Source organism: Gossypium raimondii, chromosome 9 (assembly GCF_025698545.1).
Source record: "Gossypium raimondii isolate GPD5lz chromosome 9, ASM2569854v1, whole genome shotgun sequence".
Classification (NCBI taxonomy): Eukaryota; Viridiplantae; Streptophyta; class Magnoliopsida; order Malvales; family Malvaceae; genus Gossypium; species Gossypium raimondii.
The window spans coordinates 2,888,227-2,911,799 of NC_068573.1; the positions used below are offsets into that span (position 1 = coordinate 2,888,227).

Consider the following 23,573-nt stretch of genomic DNA (forward strand, 5'->3'; position numbering starts at 1 on the left):
GGAATAAATTATAAAGTGTTGGGTTAAAAGTCTAAGAAGCACGTGTAATTGGACTCAATACAGGAGATGCCCCAACCCCCTCATATTACATATAAGGGGCGACATCCCTAGTGTATTTAACTAGGGAGTGTTGCCCCCTTCTTCTAGTTAAACTAAAAGACTAGTTATTCTATTAAATAAGTACTATTTGTTCCACTAATTCAACTAGCATTTTCCTATCTCTCTCTATAAATAGATGACACTGATAGAGCTATTAACAAAAGTCTATACAAGTTTTGAATATTTTTGTTCTGCCAAAAACTAGAGAGAGAGTTTATTTTCTAAGTATAAATTCTATTTTTTAAAAATAACAATTATGTCGATTTCTATTGAAAGAGAATTACTTTCCTATAGAAAGTAATAAATCATTTCTGGTTCTATGTTTGGTTTGTGATTGTTCGAGCTCACACTCGAATTAATTTGTGGTATGAGAATAGCGGAGAAAGTCATTCGGTTGAAAGCTAGGAACGTCTAGGATCCGTTTCGCCCAAAGCATAGGTATTTTTCAGGAAAAAAAAGTATTAATATAAATATCACAAATCATCTTGGTTTTCAAAATTTTAATTTTTCACTATGGACAAAACCGTTTTTTAAACTAGATTTTTTCCAACAAAGACCCGAGCTTCTTTATTGATGTGTATACAGACAGTATGTTCGTAGACGAGCCTTTCACTTAGAATTGGAGGTGATCCAATTTTTCTTCCCATCAATCAGAGCATCAATAACACCTTTGATTGGTTGTTTCCTTTATCATCTTGTCCATTCCCAAAAGGTCCAACTTCTTGATTATTTTGCCTTATTCAGTAGATAGGTGTTGCGAGCCATGTATTGCTTCAATTGGCCTTGATGAATGGCATCCTCGATAGCATCCTTGAACTGAATACACACTCCGTGCTATGACTTGGGGCATTATGGACTGATAATGATAATGTGAGGTATAGACTTGATCATAGACCGAGCTGAAGCATAATTTTAAGCCCGCTTTCTAGGCCTAGGCCTAGCCTGGCCTGAAAAATGGGTCTAAAATTTTACCCAAGCCCAACCTATAGTAAAAATTCTAAACCCGAGCTCGACTGTAATGATTTTTTATATAAAAATAAATTTAAAAAATATAATACATCAAATACATTATTAAAATAAATGTTTCCCAACAAATTGAAAATACAAAAAAAGTATAGGCATGTGGTTTGGGCTGTACCGAGCCGAGCTCAGGCAAAAAAAATTATGCCCGAGGTCCTGCTCGTTTAGAAAACAGGCTTTATTTTTTGTCCAAGCCCATTTTTCGAGCCTATATTTTTTCCCAACCCTCCCACTTTTCAGGCGACCCTTTGGGTTTTGACAAGTGGCTTAGCTCATTATTAGGTTTAGTGAGGTATCTTGACGCCAAGACTCCCTGGTATTCCACTTGGTTAGAAATGATAGTTGGAGAGTAGTTGGGCTGATGGTATGTACAGTGGCAGTTATACGAGACCCAATCCCTCTAATGTTGGCCTAATTGGCTCTCATTGATTAGTTCTGAGTGATAAGGGGTTCCTATATTATTCACCATTTTCCTATCTCCTTCATGTGGAGTTATACTGGTGGAATTGCCCATCTCTTACTAAAGGATGAGACCTTTGCTAGGGCTAATATCAGAGGGAGAAGAAGCGCACCTCGAGAGGTTAGAACTAGAACTACGGGGGCAGAAGACATGGCTTGATTGATGTCCATTTGATCACCCTTCGTAAAATGATGAGCCATTTCATATAATCTAGACAACTTTTGTGAAGGGTTGTTGATGATGTGGAACTATAGAAACTGGTGTGTGATTCCGACCATAAAAGCTTGAATGGCCAAGTCATCAGATGCCCCATTTGTGACCGCTGTGGCTGCATTAAATCTCTTCATGAAATCATGAAGGGACTCATTCTCCCTTTGGCGGATAAACATGAGGTGTGCTGGGGATTGTTGTGGCGTCTTGTTGGTAAAAAATTGACTCATGAATAAACTAGCCAGCTAATTGAAGGTGGATATAGATCATTACGGAAATGACAGATGTCATTGTTGGGCTATACTAGAGAGGGTCATGGAGAAAGCTCTACACTTAACGACATCAAAAGCTCTAAAGATATTCATGTGGTTGTTATAATGGGAAAGATATTCTCTCGTATTGCCCACCCTATTATAAGACAACTTGGGGAATTTAAAGGAGCCTAAGAGGTAAAATGCTAGAATTGTTGGAGCCAAGGGCTCATTAGCGTAACTCCATAAAGCTTCATTAGGCTTGGACCCTTTTACTTCTTACAAAAACTCCAACTTGAGAGCTATTATTTGCTCTTTAACCAACACTGGCTAATTGTGTGCTCCCTGATATTAGTGGTTAACAGGTTAAACCTCTTCTATAACTCTATTATTATTATTACTCTCCTTCTGGTTACGATGCAAGTTGGTCTCATTAGCAACATCCTTGGCTACACGCAACTCCACAATCAATTGTTAGGCTAGGAGTTGCTCTTCTATGAGACACACTTTCTCTTGTAACTTGGTGACCTGATAATGGGGGCTAGAGGCTTGTTACTACTGGGAAGCTTGATCTACAAGAATAGTGGTGATAGTAGGTTGGGATGGATGAGTTGTGAAGTAAGCAAAGGCTTGTTGCAGATGGTGAGCAAACTACTTTCTAGGATCTTGGGAGGACGACAATGTCAGAACTGATCAGAAAAGCAAGGAGAGGGACATTGAGAGAGGCCATAAGTTAGGTGAAAGCCTCAAGAGGGTTGACAGTTGGTCAACTTGTTGTTTGGGTGGCAGAAGGATAAGTTTGGTTTGAAGGGAGCTCGGTATTAGAGGGGTTGGTGCCAATCGCTAAGGTAGAGGAATTGGAAGGATTGATGGAGTTAGTAGGCTTTGAAGGGTTGAGAGTAGCATCGTTCTGAGAGGAAGCCATTATAAGTTCTATGATCATTGCACCAATTGTTGATACGATTGAAAACAAGGGAGATGAGTAAGAAGGGGATAGAGAGGAGTAGGTGGTGGAGTTGTGTAGGCCGATTGACCTAGAAAGACGGAGAGTTAGAAAGGAACAAGAGGATAAGTTAATTACTGGGAGAGAGGATACTTGTGCAAAACAACATTGACAGCTTGAGGGTCGATCCTGTCTTCATCGTTGGGAGGCTATTTATAGGAGAGATCCTCTTGCCCACTAGTGTGACATGGTAGGTTGTTATAAAGGAGGCTACCATCGTACAATACATGAAGGACGTGCAATGTAGGGTCCATTTAGTTACACATTTGATCAGTATGAGGTTGTTATGCTCAGGTGAGTCCCCATTTCCTTAAAGGTGTTTGCTCCATCATATAAGAGTGAGAAGGTTTGCCTGGAGAATCTATTGAGCGAGTGGTCCTGGGTACAAAGGTTGGTATTTCCCTAGCCAAGGCAAATGACTAAGCAGGGTTCATTCTCAAGTGAAATTAAAAGGAAGGTCAATGCTGTTTGTCTCGCTGACACATGTATAGGTTGGGGAGAGGTATAACAATTTCAAATAGAAAACTCTTTGGAGAAGATGCCATTTATTTAAATGGAGAAGACGATGTTTTTGATTTTGTAAGTTTAATATTTACTTTTTTTTATAAATGATATGTTTAGTTATTTGTTTTTTTAATTTAGTTTAATTTATTATTTAAATTTTCACATACTTTTATATATCTATGTGAACTTGATGATTTGGAAAGAAAATTCTACTTGTCGAATTTTCATTGACTAGTTTAGCCATTTAGTAATGGTGTTAACACTAGGTACCATAATAAAATACATATTGAAAATTTAAGTATCGACTTGAACATTTTCAAAATACAAGTACCGCATTAAACATTTTATGAAAGTACAAGTACTAAATGAGATATTATCCTAAAATAAACATTTTATGAAAGTACAAGTACCAAATGAGATATTATCCTAAAAATAATTTAATAATCAAACAAAATTTTAAAACTTTTAAAATGCTAAAGAACAAACAATGGTAACGATAAGAGTTCTCAAATGATTTTGCACATAATAGTTTAGGAATTATGTAATAAAGTTTAAAATATATATAAATGTTTGTCTTGTTCTAAAATCAAATGATTTTGCACATTTCTATTACAAAACTTTAAAATGTTTGAGAAATCATTTCATGAAACCTTATCAATAAATCAATTCATGTCATTTTTCCATTTTTATATCATATATGCAATTGAATTAAACTTTCAAATCATTTTCTTTTTCTTTTTTTCGTTCTCTAGTAAACAATTTATCAAAATAAAATTTTAAAAAGTTCATTTTTAGAGTAAAAAATAGTGGTTCACCATAGTTGAGACTACATCTTCATGTTTGGAGGTATTGCCTCTTTTTTTTTAGCCAAACATATTAAGCTTGTTGATACAGTGTACAACAACGGAGGTAATAAGGTGAAGATAAAAAGAAGTATACGGTGCTGTCAACGAGGTCGGTTCACCTAGAGAGGTGAAGAGCTGAAAATGGACAGAAGGATAGCCTGATTGCTAAGAAAGAGGATAATTGTTCAGAGTAAGGGCTAGGTGACAAGAATAGGGTAATCTCTTGAATTTTATTGATAGACCTCAAGCGTATATATATATCAATACAATAGTAGTTACATAGGAATCAAATTACTAAAATATATCCCGTAATAATATCCTATAATATCCTATCAGGAATCAAATTGCTAAGAGATAAAATCTTATAATATCCTATTAAGAATCAATTTGCTAAAAGATAATATCCCATAATAATATCCTGACACCCCCTCAAGTTGAAGCATGCAGATCATAAATGCCCAACTTGCTAAGAGGATATTCAAAATGTGATTTACCAAGTGCCTTTGTAAAAATGTCAGCAACTGAATGGAGCTCAAAACATAAGAAGATCCAATCAACCCATCCTAGATTGCATCCCTAACAAAGTGACAATCCACTTCAATATGTTTAGTACGCTCGTGAATTATAGGATTCTGTTCAATATGCAACATAGATTGACTTTCATAAAATAAATGAATTACTTTAGGATGATAAACACCTAAGCTCAATACCAAGGTCTTCAACCACTTAAGCTCACAAATAATGGAAGCCATAGACCTATACTTAGCCTCAGCAGAAGAACGAGAAATAGTATGTTGTTTTTTATTTTTCCAGAAAATAGGAGATTGTCCCAGAAAGACAAGCCAACCAGTAAGTGAACACTGAGTTAATGGACAAGCAGCACAATTTGAATCACACCACCCTTTCAAGGACAAGTCACTATAAAATTTCAAAAGAATCCCTTGGCCAGGAGAGCCTTTCAAGTATCGGACAACACGTAGAGCCGTGTCCCAATCCTCTTGCCTCGGTTCATGTAAAATCATGCATAAACTAGGATAAAACATGAACCAAATATGCCAAATTTGGTCTGGTCACTACCAAATAAATCAAATGACCCATTAATCATCTGTATGGCTTTGGATAAGGCAAAACCGTCCCTGTAGCATGCGCTAATTTATGATTTTACTCTATTGGCGATCCTGCAAGCTTTGCTCCTAAAAGACCTACCTCTAAAATAACATCAAATGCATATTTCCTTTTACAAAGAAATAAACCCTAAAGAGCTATAAGCTACGAGCTACTTCTATCTCCAAAAAATATTTCAACGCGCCAAGATCCTTCATATGGAATTAAGAACTGAGATACCCCTTAAATTTGTTCAAAGCAACGAAATCGTTCCTAGAAATAAATAAATTATCAACATAAACTAGTAGATTAATGCGTACATATCCCTTAGTGCATGTAAAGAGAGAATAATCGAAATATGATTGAAGAAATCCATACTGTTTTAGTGCAGTAACAAACATCGCAAACCAACACTAAGAAGCCTGTTTCAACCCATACAAAGGCTTGCGCAAACGACAAACCATTCTAGGCTTATCAGGAGAAAAAGTTAGAGGAAGCTGCATTTAAACCTCTTTATCAAAATCACCATGCAGGAAGGCATTATGGACATCCATCTGATGTAACTCTAATTTTTCGAAGCTACAATAGCTAAGAAAGCACAAACAGTTACCATTTTTGCCACAGGTGCAAAAGTTTCATTATAGTCAATACCTTCTACCTGGTGATTACCAAAAACAACAAAATGAACTTTAAGTCTCCTAATAATTCCATCGGAGTTATATTTAATCTTGTACACCCACTTACTACCCAGTGTTTTTTTTCCAGGAGAAAGTGTTTCCATAGACCAAGTGTCATTATCCTCTAGAGCACAAATCTCATTTTGCATAGCCTCACGCCATCTTGCATCCTTCATAGCCTCTTTAAAAGACTGTGACTTGACCTCTACAGTAATAGCTGCAAGAAAATTTCAGTGTTTCACATTAAATTTGTCACAATTAACATAATACGCTATAGGAAATTGAGTACTTGAGGAAGGCTTTGAAGTAGGTGAGGTGAGAGATGAGTTTTTTTTTATGACGGCATGAGTGAAAAAATCCTGAAGCTTTACAGAGGGAAATTTCTCCTTATGCCCTCATCCCAATTTAGGTGCATCATTACCCAAAGCCTCCTGTACCACTGTGTCATTAGAGGAAGAAGATACCACAGGTGTCGGAGAACTCGCAGGTGGTGAACTCATAGGCTGCGGAGTAGCAAGATGAGGAACTGTCGCAGGTTGCAACACCTTTGACTCATCAAAATATGTATAAAAAATTGCATCTGCACTCCCATATGGTAGGGCAACATTGTCAGGCTCAATGGTTGTAGCATTCCCATCCAAATATAGAAAAATATATTCAAAAAATTTTACATCGGGGGACACAAAGAACTTCTTAGAATCCATATCACATAAATACCAACCTTTTTTGCCAAAAGGGTACCCAATAAAAACACACTTTCGACTTTGACTAGCAAACTTATCATCCTTAGAATGTTGATTATGAGCAAAACATAAACAACCAAACACACAGAGATCATCAAACAAAGGAGGGCTACCATAAAACATTTCATATGTGTTTTATTGTGAAGAAGAGGTGAAAGAGTTTGATTAATGAGATGAGAAGCAACCAACACACACTCTCCTCCCCCTAAAAAAAATATAGGCAAATTTCCTTAGAAACGTAAAGCATGAGCTACATTTAAAATATGATGATGTTTCCTCTCCATTCTCCCATTTTGTTGAGGAGTACCAACACAAGATGTTTGAAAAATAATGTCATTTGCATGAAAATAATCCTGGAGACAATTAAATTTCGTCCCATTATTACTTTTAACACACTTTATTTGTTGAGAAAATTGGCAATCAACCATAGTAATACATGACATGAAAACTTTGAAAACCTCATTTTTATTAACTAATAGGCATAACAAAACAACACGAGAGAAATCATCAACCAATATATAAAAAAAAAGATCCATAAGATGAAAAAGTTCATAAAAACCCCATAAATCACAATGAACTAACTCAAAAAAAAATATGAGTGAATTTCTGTTCACTAATTGGAAAGCTATTTCTAGTTTGTTTAACACGATGACAAATTTTACATGCTTTATTCAGATGATCTTTAAAGTTACTAATAAAAGAAAGTAACTTTACTACTTTCTTGAAAGGGTGGCCCAATCTTCTATGCCAAAGTTCCAAAGAGGATAAAGCTTCAATTTAAACCACTTTGACCGTTGAAACCTGATGGAAATAGTAAAGTCCATTCTGTCTCTCACTTGATCCAATCAGCTCCCTCGAATGAAACTCCTGAATAACACACATGTTAGTAGAAAATTGGACAAAATATTTCATATGATCATTTAACTACGAAACCAAAATTAAATTGTGGTTTAATCTAGAAACATAAAGCACGTCTTTTTAAGTGAATTTTGTTTGTCATTTTAACCTTCCTTTTTTGGTAGCCAACACTTTTTGGCCATCAGGGAATCCTACGGAACATGCTACAACATTTCTCACATTCGTCAAACACATAAGACCGCTCGTAAAACTAGCAAGTGTCGGCCCCCTGACACTTGCGCTACGCCTACTGTATTCTACGCTGATGTTGCTCCATGGCTCGTATCTACGACAGCAATGTTGGCTCGCACACTGCCTTTGTTAATAGAAACTTACTGCGTGGAAGATGCGAAACTTATCTTGCCACTACTACCATCACTTTTCATCTCCGACTTCCTATACTTCTTAAGCCACTAATCCGGGCTACCATGTAAGTCAAAACAGGTAGCCACCTCATGCCCCTTATGATGGCAATGAGTGCACATTAAGGTTGATTTATCAATACGATCAGCCTGACCTTTGTTACGACCCTCCGTACGCACAACAAAGCCTAGAATCGGGCTTCTCTTCCTTGACCTATGTAATGTTGTGTGCACGTTCCTCCTGAGTAATTTTCTGGAATGTTCGATTCAAAGAAGGAAAAGGATCTTGGGAAAGTATTGTAGACCTAATTTGGGCATAATAATCAGAATAAAGACCAAGTAGAAATTGATGAAGCCGATCATACTCACGGCATTTTTCATGCGCATTCCCTAAGTTACATATACATTGTCCAAACTTGCAACAAATCAAAGATTCATGATTATCTAATTCATCTCACAAAACCTTTAATTTACTAAAATAAACTACAACCCTCATAGTCTTGGTTTGCTCACAATGACTAATATTTACTTTTAATTGTTGAATGAGTGGACCGTTGACAATGGACAAACGTTTATGTAAATCATCCCACAAATTTTTTGCAATATCATAATTGGAAAGCATCGATCTTACCTTCGGATTTATAATATTGAGAATTTAGGACACAAGCATCCAATGGATGGTAACCGAATCATCATTCAAGTGAGAGGGAGCAGGATATGTAAGGGTACCGTCAAGAAATCCAAATTTGCGCCAAGAAGACAGAGCAACACAAATAGCATAAGTCCAATAATTGAAGTTGTCGAGCTTTAATCAAAAAGAAGTAATAAAGTCATCGATTCGATCTTGAAGACTCAAGAAAAATGAAGGATTGCGTTCAATTTTAGATGGTAGTAGTGGTGAGGAGGAGGAGGAGAAGCCTCGCTGCCAACCATTTAAAATGAATTTTTTTTGTATTAAAAACCTTGCTTAGATGCCATGACAAGAATAGGGTAATCTCTTGAATTTTATTGATAGATCTCAAGGGTATATACATTAATACAATAGTAGTTACGTAGGAATCAAATTACTAAAAGATAATATCTCACAATAATGTCCTATAAAATCCTATTAGGAATCAATTTGCTAAAAGATAATATCCCATAATTATATTCTAACACCAAGGCTTAAAAAACCAATACTTTCTTCATCGTTGGGAAGGTATTTATAAGAGAGGTCATTTTGTCCTGTAGTGTGATGTGACAGGCCGTTATGGTAGACATCCTTGACAGTGTACGTGGGGTGCAAACATAGTGTTCCTAAGCAGTACGAAGTTGTTGTTATTCTCTGGTGGGACCCACCCATCATTAGAGGTGTGTTCACACTTAGAGAAGCATTAACACCTAAAATGTAGGTGCTTAATGAGGTAACCTATTGAGCATGTGGTCTTGTCAAGGGAGCAAATGGCTAAAGCCACCTTCAAGGGGGAGCGAGTGGTCAAGACCATCTTTGAGGAGGAACAGATAATCAAAAAGACTTGACTACAAAGAGTAAAAAAGCTAGTTTTGATGGTTTATTGTGTTGACACTTGTCTAAGCATTGAGGACTACGATAAAATTGTTATCATATTTTACGAAGATGAATCTAGTTTTTAATTAACCCAATCCTTTATTCAATTATTTTTATGATTCGTTTTAGGTTTAGTAAGTTTGAAGTTTTCTCATTTTCTTTCAATTGTATAAATAGTAAAATATAAATATAGTCACTTATGTATGGTTTAAATTATGTTTTGGTCACTAAACTTTAATTTGTTACAAAATGGTCACTAATGTTATCGATTGCTAGCATTTCCATAACCGAGTCGTTAATTGCCATGTTAAATCATAATTTTAAATAAAATTTTAAGTTAAATTGCACATCTAGTCCTTATACTTTTCTTTCCGAGCAATTTAATTCTTTTCTTTTATTTTCTTTTAACTTTCATTTTCATTTTCTTATTTTATTTTATTTCTTTATTTTCCTAATCTTTTCTTCACAAAATATTTGAGAAGCAAAGGAGATAAGCTTAATTTGTTAATTAATATTATTATATCTTAAACCATACAAAATGATAGCTAATTGCTTAAGCTCAATCAATTTCCCCGATGGTTCGCACTTTTATTGTAATTGATAAGTCTAAGGATGATTCTTCCTTTCAGAATGTTGTTATGTAATTAGTTAGATATTATCTTATTTTCACCAAAAAAAAAAACCATTACAATTTTTTAAAACTAAAACCCAACTAAAAATTTAAATTTTAAACTAATTATAGTAAATTACTTAGGTTGGTAACTATTTCAGATATTCTACTGCTTCGCAGGGAGGTCCAGATTGGAAGGTTGAGGAAGGAGAAAGGCGTGCTAATGCAACGCAGGAAGTAGTGGAACTGCAGCAGGGTACGGCTCGGCATGTCCAAGTAATGAATCAGAGGCTTCATTCAGCAGAGCAAAGGCTGAAGCAAATGGTTTAATTTTAATTTTAAGCCTACTAAAAATTCATATTATACACCGAAAAATTCGTTTAAATTTTTTATTTTTAGATGAATTAAATTTGGTTTTTGTTTTAATTTTTAGAAATTATAAATGGGTTTAATTTTATTGATTCAGCTCCATAATTTACTATAATTTATGTATGGTTTAAAATAAAATAATTTTAACAAACAAATTAAGTTTATCTCATTTGCTTCTCAAATTTTTTGTGAAGAAAAGAGTAGGAAAATAAAGAAATAAAATAAAAGGGAGCAGAAAATAAAAGAAAAAATTGCTCAAAAAGAAAAAAAAGTATAGGAACTAGATGTGCAATTTGACCTAAATTTTTGTCTAAAATGATGATTTATCATGGTAGTTAACAACTCGTTAGTCGAAATATTACAAATCAATAACATTAGTGACCATTTTATAATAAATTAAAGTTAAGTAATCATATCGTAATTTAAACCATATGTAAGTAATTATTTTGTAGTTTACATGAAGATTCCTAGTTGGACTAAGACTTTCTAAAAGTAGCAAAATTTCGTAATTTAGTTTAGATGATCATTTCTATGATATCTAATTAAATTTTAGGTTAAAATATGTGATAAGTTCCTATACTTTTGTAAATTTAGAATTTAATCTTTATATTTTTACTTTTAGGAATTTAATCTCTCTACTTAGATGATTTCAAAATTCAGGTCCTGTAATGCCCCGAATTTTTGAATTGTGGTTTGTTAAATTTTGTCAATATTATGAATCTACTTTAGTGGTTAAGTGTTTTATTTATGTGTTGAGAGTAGGGTTCAAGTCTCGCTTCTGGAAATTTTTGTTATTCTTTTGACTCAACCTTTACTCTGGATTTTTGACTTAAGTTAAATTTCGTGTAAATTTCTGTAAAGAATGAGTTTATTGGTTCAATGGTTAAGCTCATGTATTGCCTTTAGTCTTGTGTTTGAGTCTTTGCGTGAGCGAAGACAAAATATATTTTTAGTATAACTGTAACGACCCAAAATCCGTGGGCATCGGAAAAGTGTGTGTTATCGGGCCTCTGTCTTAGTAAATTGAGTCATAAATAATTATTAGAAGTAATTAAGAGTTTAGTTGAGTAATTAATTAGGTATTAATTAAGTGAATTTAGTCTAATTAAGAATAATTAGGAAAAAAAAGATTAAATTGCAATAGAAGTGAAAGTTTAATTATAGATTAAAAGAAAATAATAGGGACTAAAATGGGAATTAAGCCATTTGGCATAATTGAGGCGGCATAAAGGAATAGAATGTAAGGTTTTATTTGTTTAATTATATATATATATATATAATTAATGATATTTAAATATAATTTATATTATATGAATTTATGATAATTAAATTATAATGATATTATATTATTAAATGAATTAAAATATGCCAATTGTATGGATATGACAAAATACATGTGTAATAAGAATGATATATATATAATTAATTGATAATATTAAAAGATTGAATTGTTTATTAGTAGGTGATAATTGTAATGGAAAGTATGTGTGTGATTTAATGTAATTAATTATAAATTGAATTATAGTGATACCACTGAGTATATGCATACTCAGCGTACGGTTGTTTCCGTGCGCAGGTTGTAGAAGTCAAGTACTGAATCAGCATCCAAAGCTAGACCCGACTTTAGCAAACTTTTGGTGATGTATATTTCTTTTGGTAATGTGGCATGTACATAGGATATGTATAAAGGTTATTATGTTTTAATATAAATGGTTAAAAATGTTAGTATTATAAGTTTATGAATTATAATGAAAGAAGTTTATCTATTTTTATTTAATTAGTATATTGTCAAATTTAAATTGATATTATGTTGATTAGGTTGATTAGAAGATATTTGGAATAGAAATTGAGAATGTGAAATGAATTGGTTGAATTGATTGAATTGGTTGTGATTGGAAATGATATAGTTTTTAATTACAGGGGGTTTTATGTAAAAATAAGCAGAAATGCTGCCGAATTTAAAAAAAAATAAAATAAAATTCGGAGTACTCGAACGAGTTTCATTTCACTTTAATTTATGTTTTAAACTTTGAAAGTTTATTACAGAGACTTAGTTATACAATTATATTACGGTTGATATTTTATTATGAATTATCCGTAAATTGCTTGATATGTCTGGTAATGCCTCGTAACCCTATTCCGGCGATGGTTTGGGGTTAGGGGGTGTTACAATAACTCAGTTAAGGGAAGTTATTTTTTTATTTTTACTTTTCTTTCTTTCCCTTTAGTTCTGTTTATTTTCTTTCCTTCCTTCCTTTTTCCTTCTTTTTCCTCTTTTATTTTTTCCGATTGTGATTCTTCTTTGTGGTTTGTCTTGAGTTCTTCTGTTAAAATTTTGTTGCAGTTTTGTCGAGGAAGTCGTGTGTCTCGTGGTAATTTGATCGATAGGTTAAATAAGTAAGTTGTGGTGAATTCTATGAAAGTTTGTTTTCGTTCGTTTTATTGAAATTGTGTATTTTTTCTTGAATTGCTAGAATTGGTTGTTTAAGTCTGTGATTGGTCTTCTTTTAGGCGAATGTCTCGAGGTTAACAATTTCCCAACACTTTAAGTCCGGGAATTTATGCATTGTGCAGAGGTAAGTGTTGATTCTTTTACGGGTTTGAGGTTTGTATTGAAACTTTTGACATAACTCGGCTTAATGCGAAAATTCTAGCGATTCGTTGGGGAATGGTGGTTTAATTGGTCATTGAATTGTCGTTGTTAGGTTTTGGATTCATCTGGTTGCTTCCTTGTCGAAACGGTGTTAGGTTTGTAACGAAAACCCAATTTTCTACAAATTTCGAACGTCGAAAAACATAGTTGTCGACACCACACAGTCGTGTGCCAGGCTGTGTGGTAGGCCGTGTGTGTTACACAACTGTGTGCCAGGTCGTGTAACTCACTGTTTGTGAATTAGGGTCACACGAGCGTGTGTCCAGGCCGTGTGAGAGATATTTTAAGATTGGAGTCACATAGGCGTGCGCTTGTCCGTGTGTCAAATCGTGCAACTCACTGTTTTGAGCTACATGGTCGTGTGTGACATTAAGAAGGTCACACGGGCGTGTGGACCAAAATACTGAAATTTCCCCTAGGGTTGTAAGCATTGTTCGAGTCAAACGTAGGCCTTCCGTAGGGTCGTATGATCTGAATTAGACTATATAACTTGATATCCAATATTCCGAGGTTGAATAATTGATTAGTTGTACGAATAATTAATGCAATAACTGTTAAATAATAATGATCTGCGTTATCTTATTATGAATTGTATTTGGATAACTGTATGTACATATTTGATATCTTATATCTGTAACATGCACTTGCATTGGATGGGAATGATATAAAGAAGGAAGTGCCGGCAATTTAATGATTTGCCAAATTGAGTGGCTAAGCTACAAATCTGTATCTGATTCTGGCGATTTATCGTGTACTAATATGGCAGCTAATTTGTAATCACTCTAAAATGTGTAATATTGGTGTGTAGGGCTGGATGGGTACTTAATACCCTATATGGTGTGTTGGGATGGTCAAAGATGATGTGTAGCAAATAGGGGTAGGAAGCGCATCGATTCGATTTGTTACGCATATGTATCGATCATGCTCGCATCAGATTCGAATTATTACGATAATCTTGAGTATCATCTTTACGATTTCAGATCTGAATTTGGGAAATTACAGATATATTTATATTGTTGTCTTGCTTTTACATTTGTTACACACATTGACTTATAAACTCATTCTATTTGTTTAATTGAATTGAAGGTAACCCACAGACTTAGGAGGCTCGAAGTGTCAGGAGTTCGGTCATCTCTCTTTTCTAGATATTTCACTGTTTTTTTAAATTTGAACTAACGTATGTTTTATTTCGGACTACGGGTTGTAAGCTCGGATTTCCATGTTGGTTTAACTGGCTAAATGTTTTCTGTATGACGAATTTTAAAATACTTAAAGATTGGTTTTCCCTTAAATGTTTTAATGTAGCCTCCAGACTTGGTCTTAACATCTAGGCCAGGTAGGGAGTGTTATAGGTCTAACTTTTAATACTGTTAAAATTATTTTGTTAAATTCATATTCATTACAATGATATTCTTTTGTTACATTGCTACTAAGTGAGTATTTTATTATTATTTCAAAATGACATACCAACAAATTTAACGATATTAACATTTGATCTTGAATTTTAAATTTAAAAGTAAAAGACTAAATAAATTGAAAATTTGTAAAGAGTATAGGACCTATTACATATTTTAACCCAAATTTATCAAATAAGCATCCAAAATGATGGGAAATGTGTGCAAAACAACATGATTATATCTTTGTTTCAAGTTAGACTCTCAATCAACTTTCCCAAAATATCAAACGAGCTTCAATCTCCTATGAAAAATTCATATCCCTTGAATAGTGATTATTTATTTGTTTCCATTGCTAATCTACTGTATACAAAATTAAAAGACAAGGACCCATTTGAAAATCATTGCTATTTGTTTGGTTTCAAACATGACAGCTTTGTAATTTTATTCCCAGAATTACACATTTTATACATTTGCACTGAAAAAAAAAAGTTCTTTTTCTTCTTCAAAAAGCTAAAAAATTGCAGAAACGAATATCTTGTTAATACCAAGTTTTCTATATCTTTCAAGAGCCGTCTCCAGCATCATCGACAACCACCCTCAGTTATCGGCTCTGGTCGTAAGCGTCGGTATTTGGCCGTTATCGCTAAAATCGATCTTATTTAACCTCAAACAGCACAAAACTTGCTCCGGCAGCTCTTCTTGTTTTTGTGCCTGATAGAGAAAAACATATTACGAGTTCGGGTTCGGATTATCGACGGTAACTCTACGAGCAACCAGATTTGTGTCTTACCTGGATGGTTAAACCGAGATCAAGTATTCCGTTCTTCAAACGATCTCTGAATGACTCGAGTCCTTTCCTTGATATGTAACTGAAGCGATGAATGTCTAAATCGATCTCGAAGTAATCAGGCCCCTGCATGAGAAATAGAATGAACGAATTCAGTGCATGGTGTACGCATTTAAATTCAGTGACGAAACTAAATGAAATCAATCGAGCAGAGTTCGAGTTTGCGAGCATGCTTCAAGAATCAACATGAAGAAACCGAAACTAGTTGGAACAATGTCATGGTATGTTATTGGATCATACAGCCTGCACTACAGGAGCAGTTCGTCCAAGTCCGGTCATACGATGAAAAATTCGGACTAAAGAACGAAGTAGAAGCACAGGATATACCTGATAAAAGTCGTGCTGAGGGCGCGAGAGAACCGGCTTTTCGTTATAAGCATTTACGAGTTTCTTTTCGGTAGCATTCAGATTGAGATCATCAGGATTAACCAATCCAGCCATGATCTTTAGCCTTTCTCGGAACGGAACGGTGGTCTCTTTCGTGAACCCTTTAATCTTCTCCATCTCGTCATCGACAAATTTCTGGAATAAAAGCAGTAACATCCTCAAGTCCGGTACGGGGAGTGTTATAAAATCGATTAAAGATGATGGAATCTCATAATGTTTACCTTGATGCTCTCTTGATATTGCTCGGAGATGACGGTTTCGACATTCTCGGAAGCTTTGAAATAAAGAACAAGACTCATTCCTTCACCATCAGCGTCACCGAGGAACATTGCAGCGGGATAAGTAGGCAACTGCAAGAGGTGACATGACACGAGACGATAGTAAGATCCGATGTAATGAATTAAACTGAGCATTTTTCTATCGGTATGTCGAGAACTTACTTGAATATTAACAATTAGAAGAGGAGGGATTTTCTCATTGGGTTTTCCATTAGGAAGCTCGATATGTTGTGCGATGTGATGTATCTTTCTCGGGCAGATAAATAAGTCGACTCCTATCGGAGCATATGGAGAGAAAATCGGAGCAGGACACTTTTGTTTATCTCTGTATATGACCAAACAAATCAATGAATACCATCGTCGGAAAATATCAGCGGTTAAAGAAGGAATCGGTAGCATACTTGAAATAAGTCTCGCCTCGGAGTTTAAACGTCGAGGGCGGAATCTCGGACCAATATCCTTGATTTACTCTATCATCTTTGTTACACGGAATTATAGATCCAGCTTTGGGACGATATAAAAGCCGTTTCGGTGAATCTACATTATACATATACAAACACTAGGATTACCGGAAAGTACCATCGGCGAAATTTCATTCGGAAAAACGAAATAACTTACGTTCATCGAAACTGTCTTCCGCAACACATGATCCTTGCTTAACGGAAAGCCTATAAACTGATAACTTTTTCTCGTATCGTACGCTTTTCTCTTCCAGATCACTACGCCTATCCTCTTTGGAACCTTTAAAGCTTCCTCCGTTAGGATGATCGAATTTTAAAAAACTTTCGCGGTATTCTTCGTATTTACGCTTGCCATCCACAAAGCACGACGAACTTTCGTATTGAATCACCTTACCACTTGACGGAATACCATCTAGCATATACGGACATGAGTACGTGAATATGACTCGAGAAAAAGATATGAGGTTCAATGTTTGGTTACCTCCATGAATACTAATGAAGTCATCATCGGAATCGTCTTCCAGCATACTACACGAATCGAACCAAGCATCGTCTTGGCAGCAGTTACGGAGAAAACTTAAATTCAGTTGATTCATGTAATCATTTATCTTTACATTAAAAATATTAGATTTTACCGTTTGATTTGGCATCGAATTGGCTACGATGCCATTGCATTTGGGTGACATGATATGTTGAGTTTGAAACCTCAGATATTCTACGAGTGAGGGTTGCACCCTTCTCGAAATCCTTATGCATGTATCCGCTAACCGCGATGTCTGTTACACGGGCATTACTATTCCGTTTCATCGGTCCATCCGTTAGGGCACTGGAAACCTTTCGATGGGATTTCCGAGAACGACGACGGTGCCTTCTTTGTGCTACGATTCTTTTAGCGGGTAATGACGCACAACTCCCCATTATGACTACTTACTTAGCACAGCCCTATAGGTGAACACACACACACACATATATGCAACCATTATAATAAAGAAAACCCAGAAAACATAAATAAAAATACCCAAAAAAGAGAGATTAAAATTAATAATAAAAAAATGCATACCTTGAGGAGAAAGAAACCAAAAAAATTAATTAAAGAAATGAAGCCTTATGCTTTGCAGCAATGAAGGATCTCAAAATCTCTCCTTCTCTCTAAGATTCTTCGCAGAGAAAAGGAGAGAAGAAGCAAATATGGTAACGCATATGGGTCGGGTCGGAATTTTTATAAGTTGGAATTTTGGATTCGTCGATTTTTTTTTTTTTGTCTCCTTGAATTTAGCTTTCCTTTTCTTTAATTTTTGGGTTGCTATGTAATAAAAGATATTTTAGCTGGATTTTGTTAATATCTTTGTCTCTTTTCTTAAATTTTAACTGTTTTTTTCTGTCCTCGTAATTTTAGATTGTTAATGTTGTCTGAAAACGGCAATCATATTTTTTTGGGTAAATATTCTGTTTGTTTCGATTTCCGTTTTTATCTTTTCATTTTCCCAAAAAGTAAAATTTTTTTAGTAGGTTTCAGTTAGTATTATTTGAATTTTAACTAAAATTATCGATTATCTTTGTTTATTTGAATCAAATTATCGATTAAATATGAGTTTTAAAAAGAAGGTAGAGCTTAAAGAAGAATGAAATTAAAGATTAGTTCAAAAATCACAACTCGGTGTGAGATCTTGGCATAAATAATGTGTTAAAACTTATTAATGATGATGACATGAACACATTGTTCAATTGGGAATATTGGAGCGAGGTTATATTGAACTAGGAGTACAAGGTTGTTAATCTTCCAAGCTCATCTAGACTTGTTCATATTTACCCATTAGTGGGTCAATATTACACCAAAAATGATTTCTCACAAGTCGTTGAGTTTTTATGACATTCTTTTAATGAAAAGTAATGAAATTTTTTTGTGACGCTTAAAAACTTCAAAAAAGTGATCTTTTGTGACAATTTAAATGTCACCAAAAGTCAAAAGCGTCACAAAAAGTGTTGTATTATGTTACTTCTATAAGCATTATGTTGACCAATTAAAACGTCACAAAAAGTTTGTTTATTTGGTGATGCTTAAAAATGTCATGAAAAGTTGGACAAATAAAAATACAAACTATTTGCTTATTTGTGATGTTTACAAAATGTCATGAAAAGATGAACAAAAACATCACAAAATGAGTATTTTTAGTTACTTTTATTTTTATCTGAAATAATGTTTAGTTACAAAAGCGTCACGAAAGGGTTTTACATTTTACTTCTAATGTAATGATATAATTATAAAAACATCACATAAAATATTAAAACTCATAATCTAAATAAATAAATAAAAAGGTCACATAAATCTTAAAAGTCACCAAAATCATAAGGCAAATAAAGTAACGAAATGTGTACAAATATATAAAGCTGATCGTATAAATGTTAAAATCAAATACGAAGGTTCAAACACTAAAACATGAAACCACAAAATAGTAAATGAAGTACTAAGCTCCTGAACCTTGGATTGGAAATCTTGAATCATCTGCCACAAAACTTATGGAAGGAACATCTCAGTCGGTGTCTTCGAAGGCAAAGACATATCAACAGCTTGGGAAGATGAAGTACCACCCCTTGTTGGTTCAGAAGATTTTTTGTGTTAAATACCTTTACCAATATGTTTTCTATATATCAGTGGCACGATCCCAAAACACATTCCATAATATCTAAATATGATACATTGTTCGTCTTATCTAGATCAAACAGATGTTGTTCGTGCATACGTGTCATCTCTTTTGACGAGTGTAAAAAAAATTCAAAAATAAGTAATCATGTTTTCAAGTATAAAACAAGAAAGATAAATAAAATAAAGGAAACCACACATGCAACATTGAATATACTAAATATTTCAAACTACTTTCATGAAACAAAAATAAAATAAAAAGGTTTGAGTAAATAGATTTAAATTACACATGCTATAACTTGTTAGCAGGTCTAATAGAGCCATTAGGTCCTCTTGTCTTGGTTTTATTGGTTCAAGCAAACGAGAAATCTACAAGATAGGAAACTCTTGCTGCAAACCAGAGATGGGAACAATGTGGTGGCAAAATCAGTGAAAGAAGTGCATCTTTATTTTGATAGTTTTAGGAAGATTATTTTGAAAGACGTTTTTTATGTACCTAATTTTCGAAAAAATTAATTTCTGTTGCATGTTTATTTCATAATAGTTATACCATGACATTTAGCAAAGGTATTGCAATTCATAAAAATCGTTCTCTTATTTGTCTTGGATGGATGAAAAATAATCCCTACTCTATCAAACCAAAGATGTACTCACTGCTTGAAATTGACCTAGTGAAAAAGAAACTTAAAACTTCTCATTCTGATGAAGTGTACCTATAGCATTTAAGACTTGGTCATATTAACTAAGATAAAATCACTAGACTTGTGAAAGATAAAACTTTAAGTTCACTTAAAGTGGTGCATCTTCCACAATGTAAATCTTTCTTGGAAGGTAATGACCAAGAGACTTTTTAATATGAAAGGTACAAGGGTCACTCAACTCCTAGAACTTTTGTACATTAATGTATGCAGTCCCATGAACATTAGTGCACAATGAAGTTTATGATTATTACTTAACCTTCATAGATTGTTATCTTAGATTTGGATATGTTTACCTAATACATTGTAACGATCCGATTTCCAGTGGTATTGAATGTGGTTTAGAACCTCATTTTTGAAAACCAAGTCTGTAAATATTAAATAAAGATATTTACGAAGTTAATTTATTGATAAATTGAAATTTAGATAATTAAATTAGTTGAAATTATAGTTAATTAAGGCCCAATGACTAAATTATAAAAGTTTAATCGTTATAGATTTTAATTAGGAAATGACTTGAGGACTTAAATTGCAATTAGCCAAAGGTCTAAGATGGTAATTATACCATTTATAAATAAGATATAGTAGAAAGTAATAATGGTTATTGATGAATTAAGTAAACGAAGGTTAATTAATATTAAAACATAGTTAATTAAACTAATTAAAACTTAATCTAAGTATATATATGTAAAATAAGTGTAAGGAGAGATGAAATATAATATTCTCCAACCGGCCAAGCAAATAAACAAGAAAGGAGGATGCCATTTTTAAGGGTTTCAAGCTTTTAGCCTTTAATTCAAGTAAGTCCCTAGCCATTTTTCTTTGATTTTTATGGAAATTGAATCATGAGAGCTTGATCTAGATAACTCATGTACTAATTTGTAAAACGGTTAAAGTTTTAGGAAGTTGTAATTGTTGATATCTTGAAGAATTAGGTGTGAAATTGATAGAAATTAAGCTTAGTTTAAGAAAATGACTAAATTGTAAAGCTTAATTGTTGATTTCAGTACATTAGGGATTAAATTGAATAAAATACAAGATTGTTATGAAATTTTAGTAAGAATAGTAAAAGGAGGTCCTTAATGAATATATGTGAAATCGAGTTTTAATCAAGCTCTAGATCAAATGTTATGTTCTCCCAAGTTTAGGGACTAAATTGAATAAATTGTAAAATATGTTTGATATTATATTTGATTGTGATATTAATGGAAATTGATGGTATTATATGTTTTTTTTTATATTCAGCTAAATTCAACGTAGAACCATCGAAAGGGAAAGAAAAATCGAAAGTTATTAATGATTGGCTTGGAATTCGGTTTGAATTTCTATGATTCAGGATCAATTTAATTACTGCATATTCTTGTCATTTTGCATTAAATAATTTTGAGGTGAGTTGTCATTTTGAATTGAATTGCTATGGTTGAGATTGAATATCGAGACAAGGACTAAATTGAATAGAATAGAAAGTTTCATGATTTTCTTGATATGTTATAATTGGTATGAAGTTGGGTTGAAGCATGTTATAAATGTTATGAAATTGTGAAATGTTGATGCATTGAGAATATTGGAATGTAAATTGACCTGTATAATGAATCGAAAATTGGTTACCCTATTAGTTGTCTGAACTGAGTCAGATATAGTTGGCATGCCATAGGGTTAGGATATTGATTGAAAACCATTGTTGTCAGGTAACCCGGGTTGGTAGTATGTACATGTTAGCGTCATCTTTGTCGGGCAACCTGGGGTGAAAAATCTGTGTATCCATTCTGAGTCCCTGTCTAATTAATAGGGTTAAAAATTTATGAAATGGCTAAATGATATATGAAATGAAATGTTATTGAATTGTGTAATACGGTAGTATGTGAAAGATTGTGCGAAAAGAATTAAAAACAATTCCTGGGGTCAACTGAATATGATTGAGCTAATAAGCTCGTAATGATTGAAATGATCGAATGAAAATTTAGTATAAATACATGTATACATGTTGGTGATTGTATATGATTATGAAAGGTATGTTAGGTGTTTGTGCAAACAATGGAAATATGAAACGGATTTGTGCAAATTAAGTAGTATTGTAAAATTTGGTAAGAATATACATATGAATTGGTTTTAATTTTGGACATACACATGTTGGTATGAAAAATGAAAGCGTTTTGGCATGAATTGGCTTAAATTATGGAAATACCACTGAGCGTTTTCGCTCAGTGTACAATTTGTTTTCTCCGTGCGCAGGTATTGTACATTCCCAAAAGTTCTAGCAGTAGATCCAGCATCCAGGAAGTGATCCTTAACTCAACAAAGTTTGTATAATCCTATTTTGTTGTGTATGGCATATACCTAGGTTGAGTCGATTTTCGATTAATATGTGAGTTGTGAACTTTTGGTTTGGAATTGGTACTTTGAAGGTGGCTATATGTTGGATTAGTGCAATTTAGGTTGTAACAATATTTTCTAATGCATAAATTGTAGCATGTTATAAGTGTATATGGTAATGTATGTATATATATAGGTATACTTATGCTAAGTAGTTTAGTGGTTAGCATAATGAAATTGTTTAAGTTTTGAATGAAAATGATGGAATGAATAGAATGTATATATGTATAAATGGCATGATGGTTAAAATTGAACCCATTGGATGTGTATGTTTGGTTGAATATATGTTAGGGAAGGGAAATTGGTTGGTTTGATATTGTAGGTTGGTTTCAAATTTAGAAATAGTATTTAACGTTGCGATGTTGAACAATTGTTTTCGCAACGAGATCAAGTAACCATGTCATAGCGCAACGTCGAACATTGGTTGTTGCGATGAAGCCAAGTCTGTAACACCCTCTAACCCCAAACCATCGCCGGAACAGGTTTACGAGGCATTGCCGGACATATCAAACAATTTACAAATAATTCTTAAATAAATGACAAACATATTAAAATATAACCATAAATTCATATGTTTGTTTTACAAATTGACTTCATTCATTTCTTTTCAATTTTTTTTTATAAATTTCGACAGCATTTCTGCTTATTTTAACATAAACCCCCTACAATTAAAACTGCAACCAATTTACAGTTAATACAGAAACCAACACATTTTCACATTCAAACATGTTTAAATCTTGCCTAAACATTTACTTATCAAATTCATCAACAATATTCATAATACTTTATAAAAGTTAACTAATAAACTTCATTCATCTCATTTCAATTTTAGTACCGAACATACCATTTTATAACTTAATGTTTCATTTATCATTCAAACATGAGAAACCAATTCTTTACAACCAAAACTTACAAAACTCTTTAGTAAGACCTAAGTACATGCCACATTTACCAAAAGGAAAAATACATCACCGAAGTTATGTTGAAGTCGGGATTGATCTGAATGCTGAACCAGAACCTTTGACTTCTATCGACCTGCGCATGGAAACAACCGTACGCTGAGTATTTCATACTCAGTGCTATTACTATAATTTTAATTATTTAAGTAAAATAACAAATAAACATGTCAAATTATATA

The 23,573-nt window shown here is 33.6% G+C and overlaps 1 protein-coding gene across 1 annotated transcript; it reads right to left on the bottom strand.

Annotated features, from left to right (window-relative positions):
* Positions 1-15,312: 15,312 nt before the first annotated feature.
* Positions 15,313-17,641, bottom strand: LOC105798153 (hypothetical protein). The gene is made up of 8 exons (XM_052620855.1): positions 17,429-17,641; positions 16,869-17,331; positions 16,664-16,799; positions 16,425-16,587; positions 16,206-16,334; positions 15,925-16,119; positions 15,541-15,663; positions 15,313-15,461 (listed from the first exon to the last, which is right to left on the bottom strand). The coding sequence occupies exons 1-8, from the start codon at positions 17,639-17,641 to the stop codon at positions 15,348-15,350; spliced, it is 1,536 nt and encodes a 511-aa protein (XP_052476815.1). The 3' UTR covers positions 15,313-15,347.
* Positions 17,642-23,573: the final 5,932 nt, after the last annotated feature.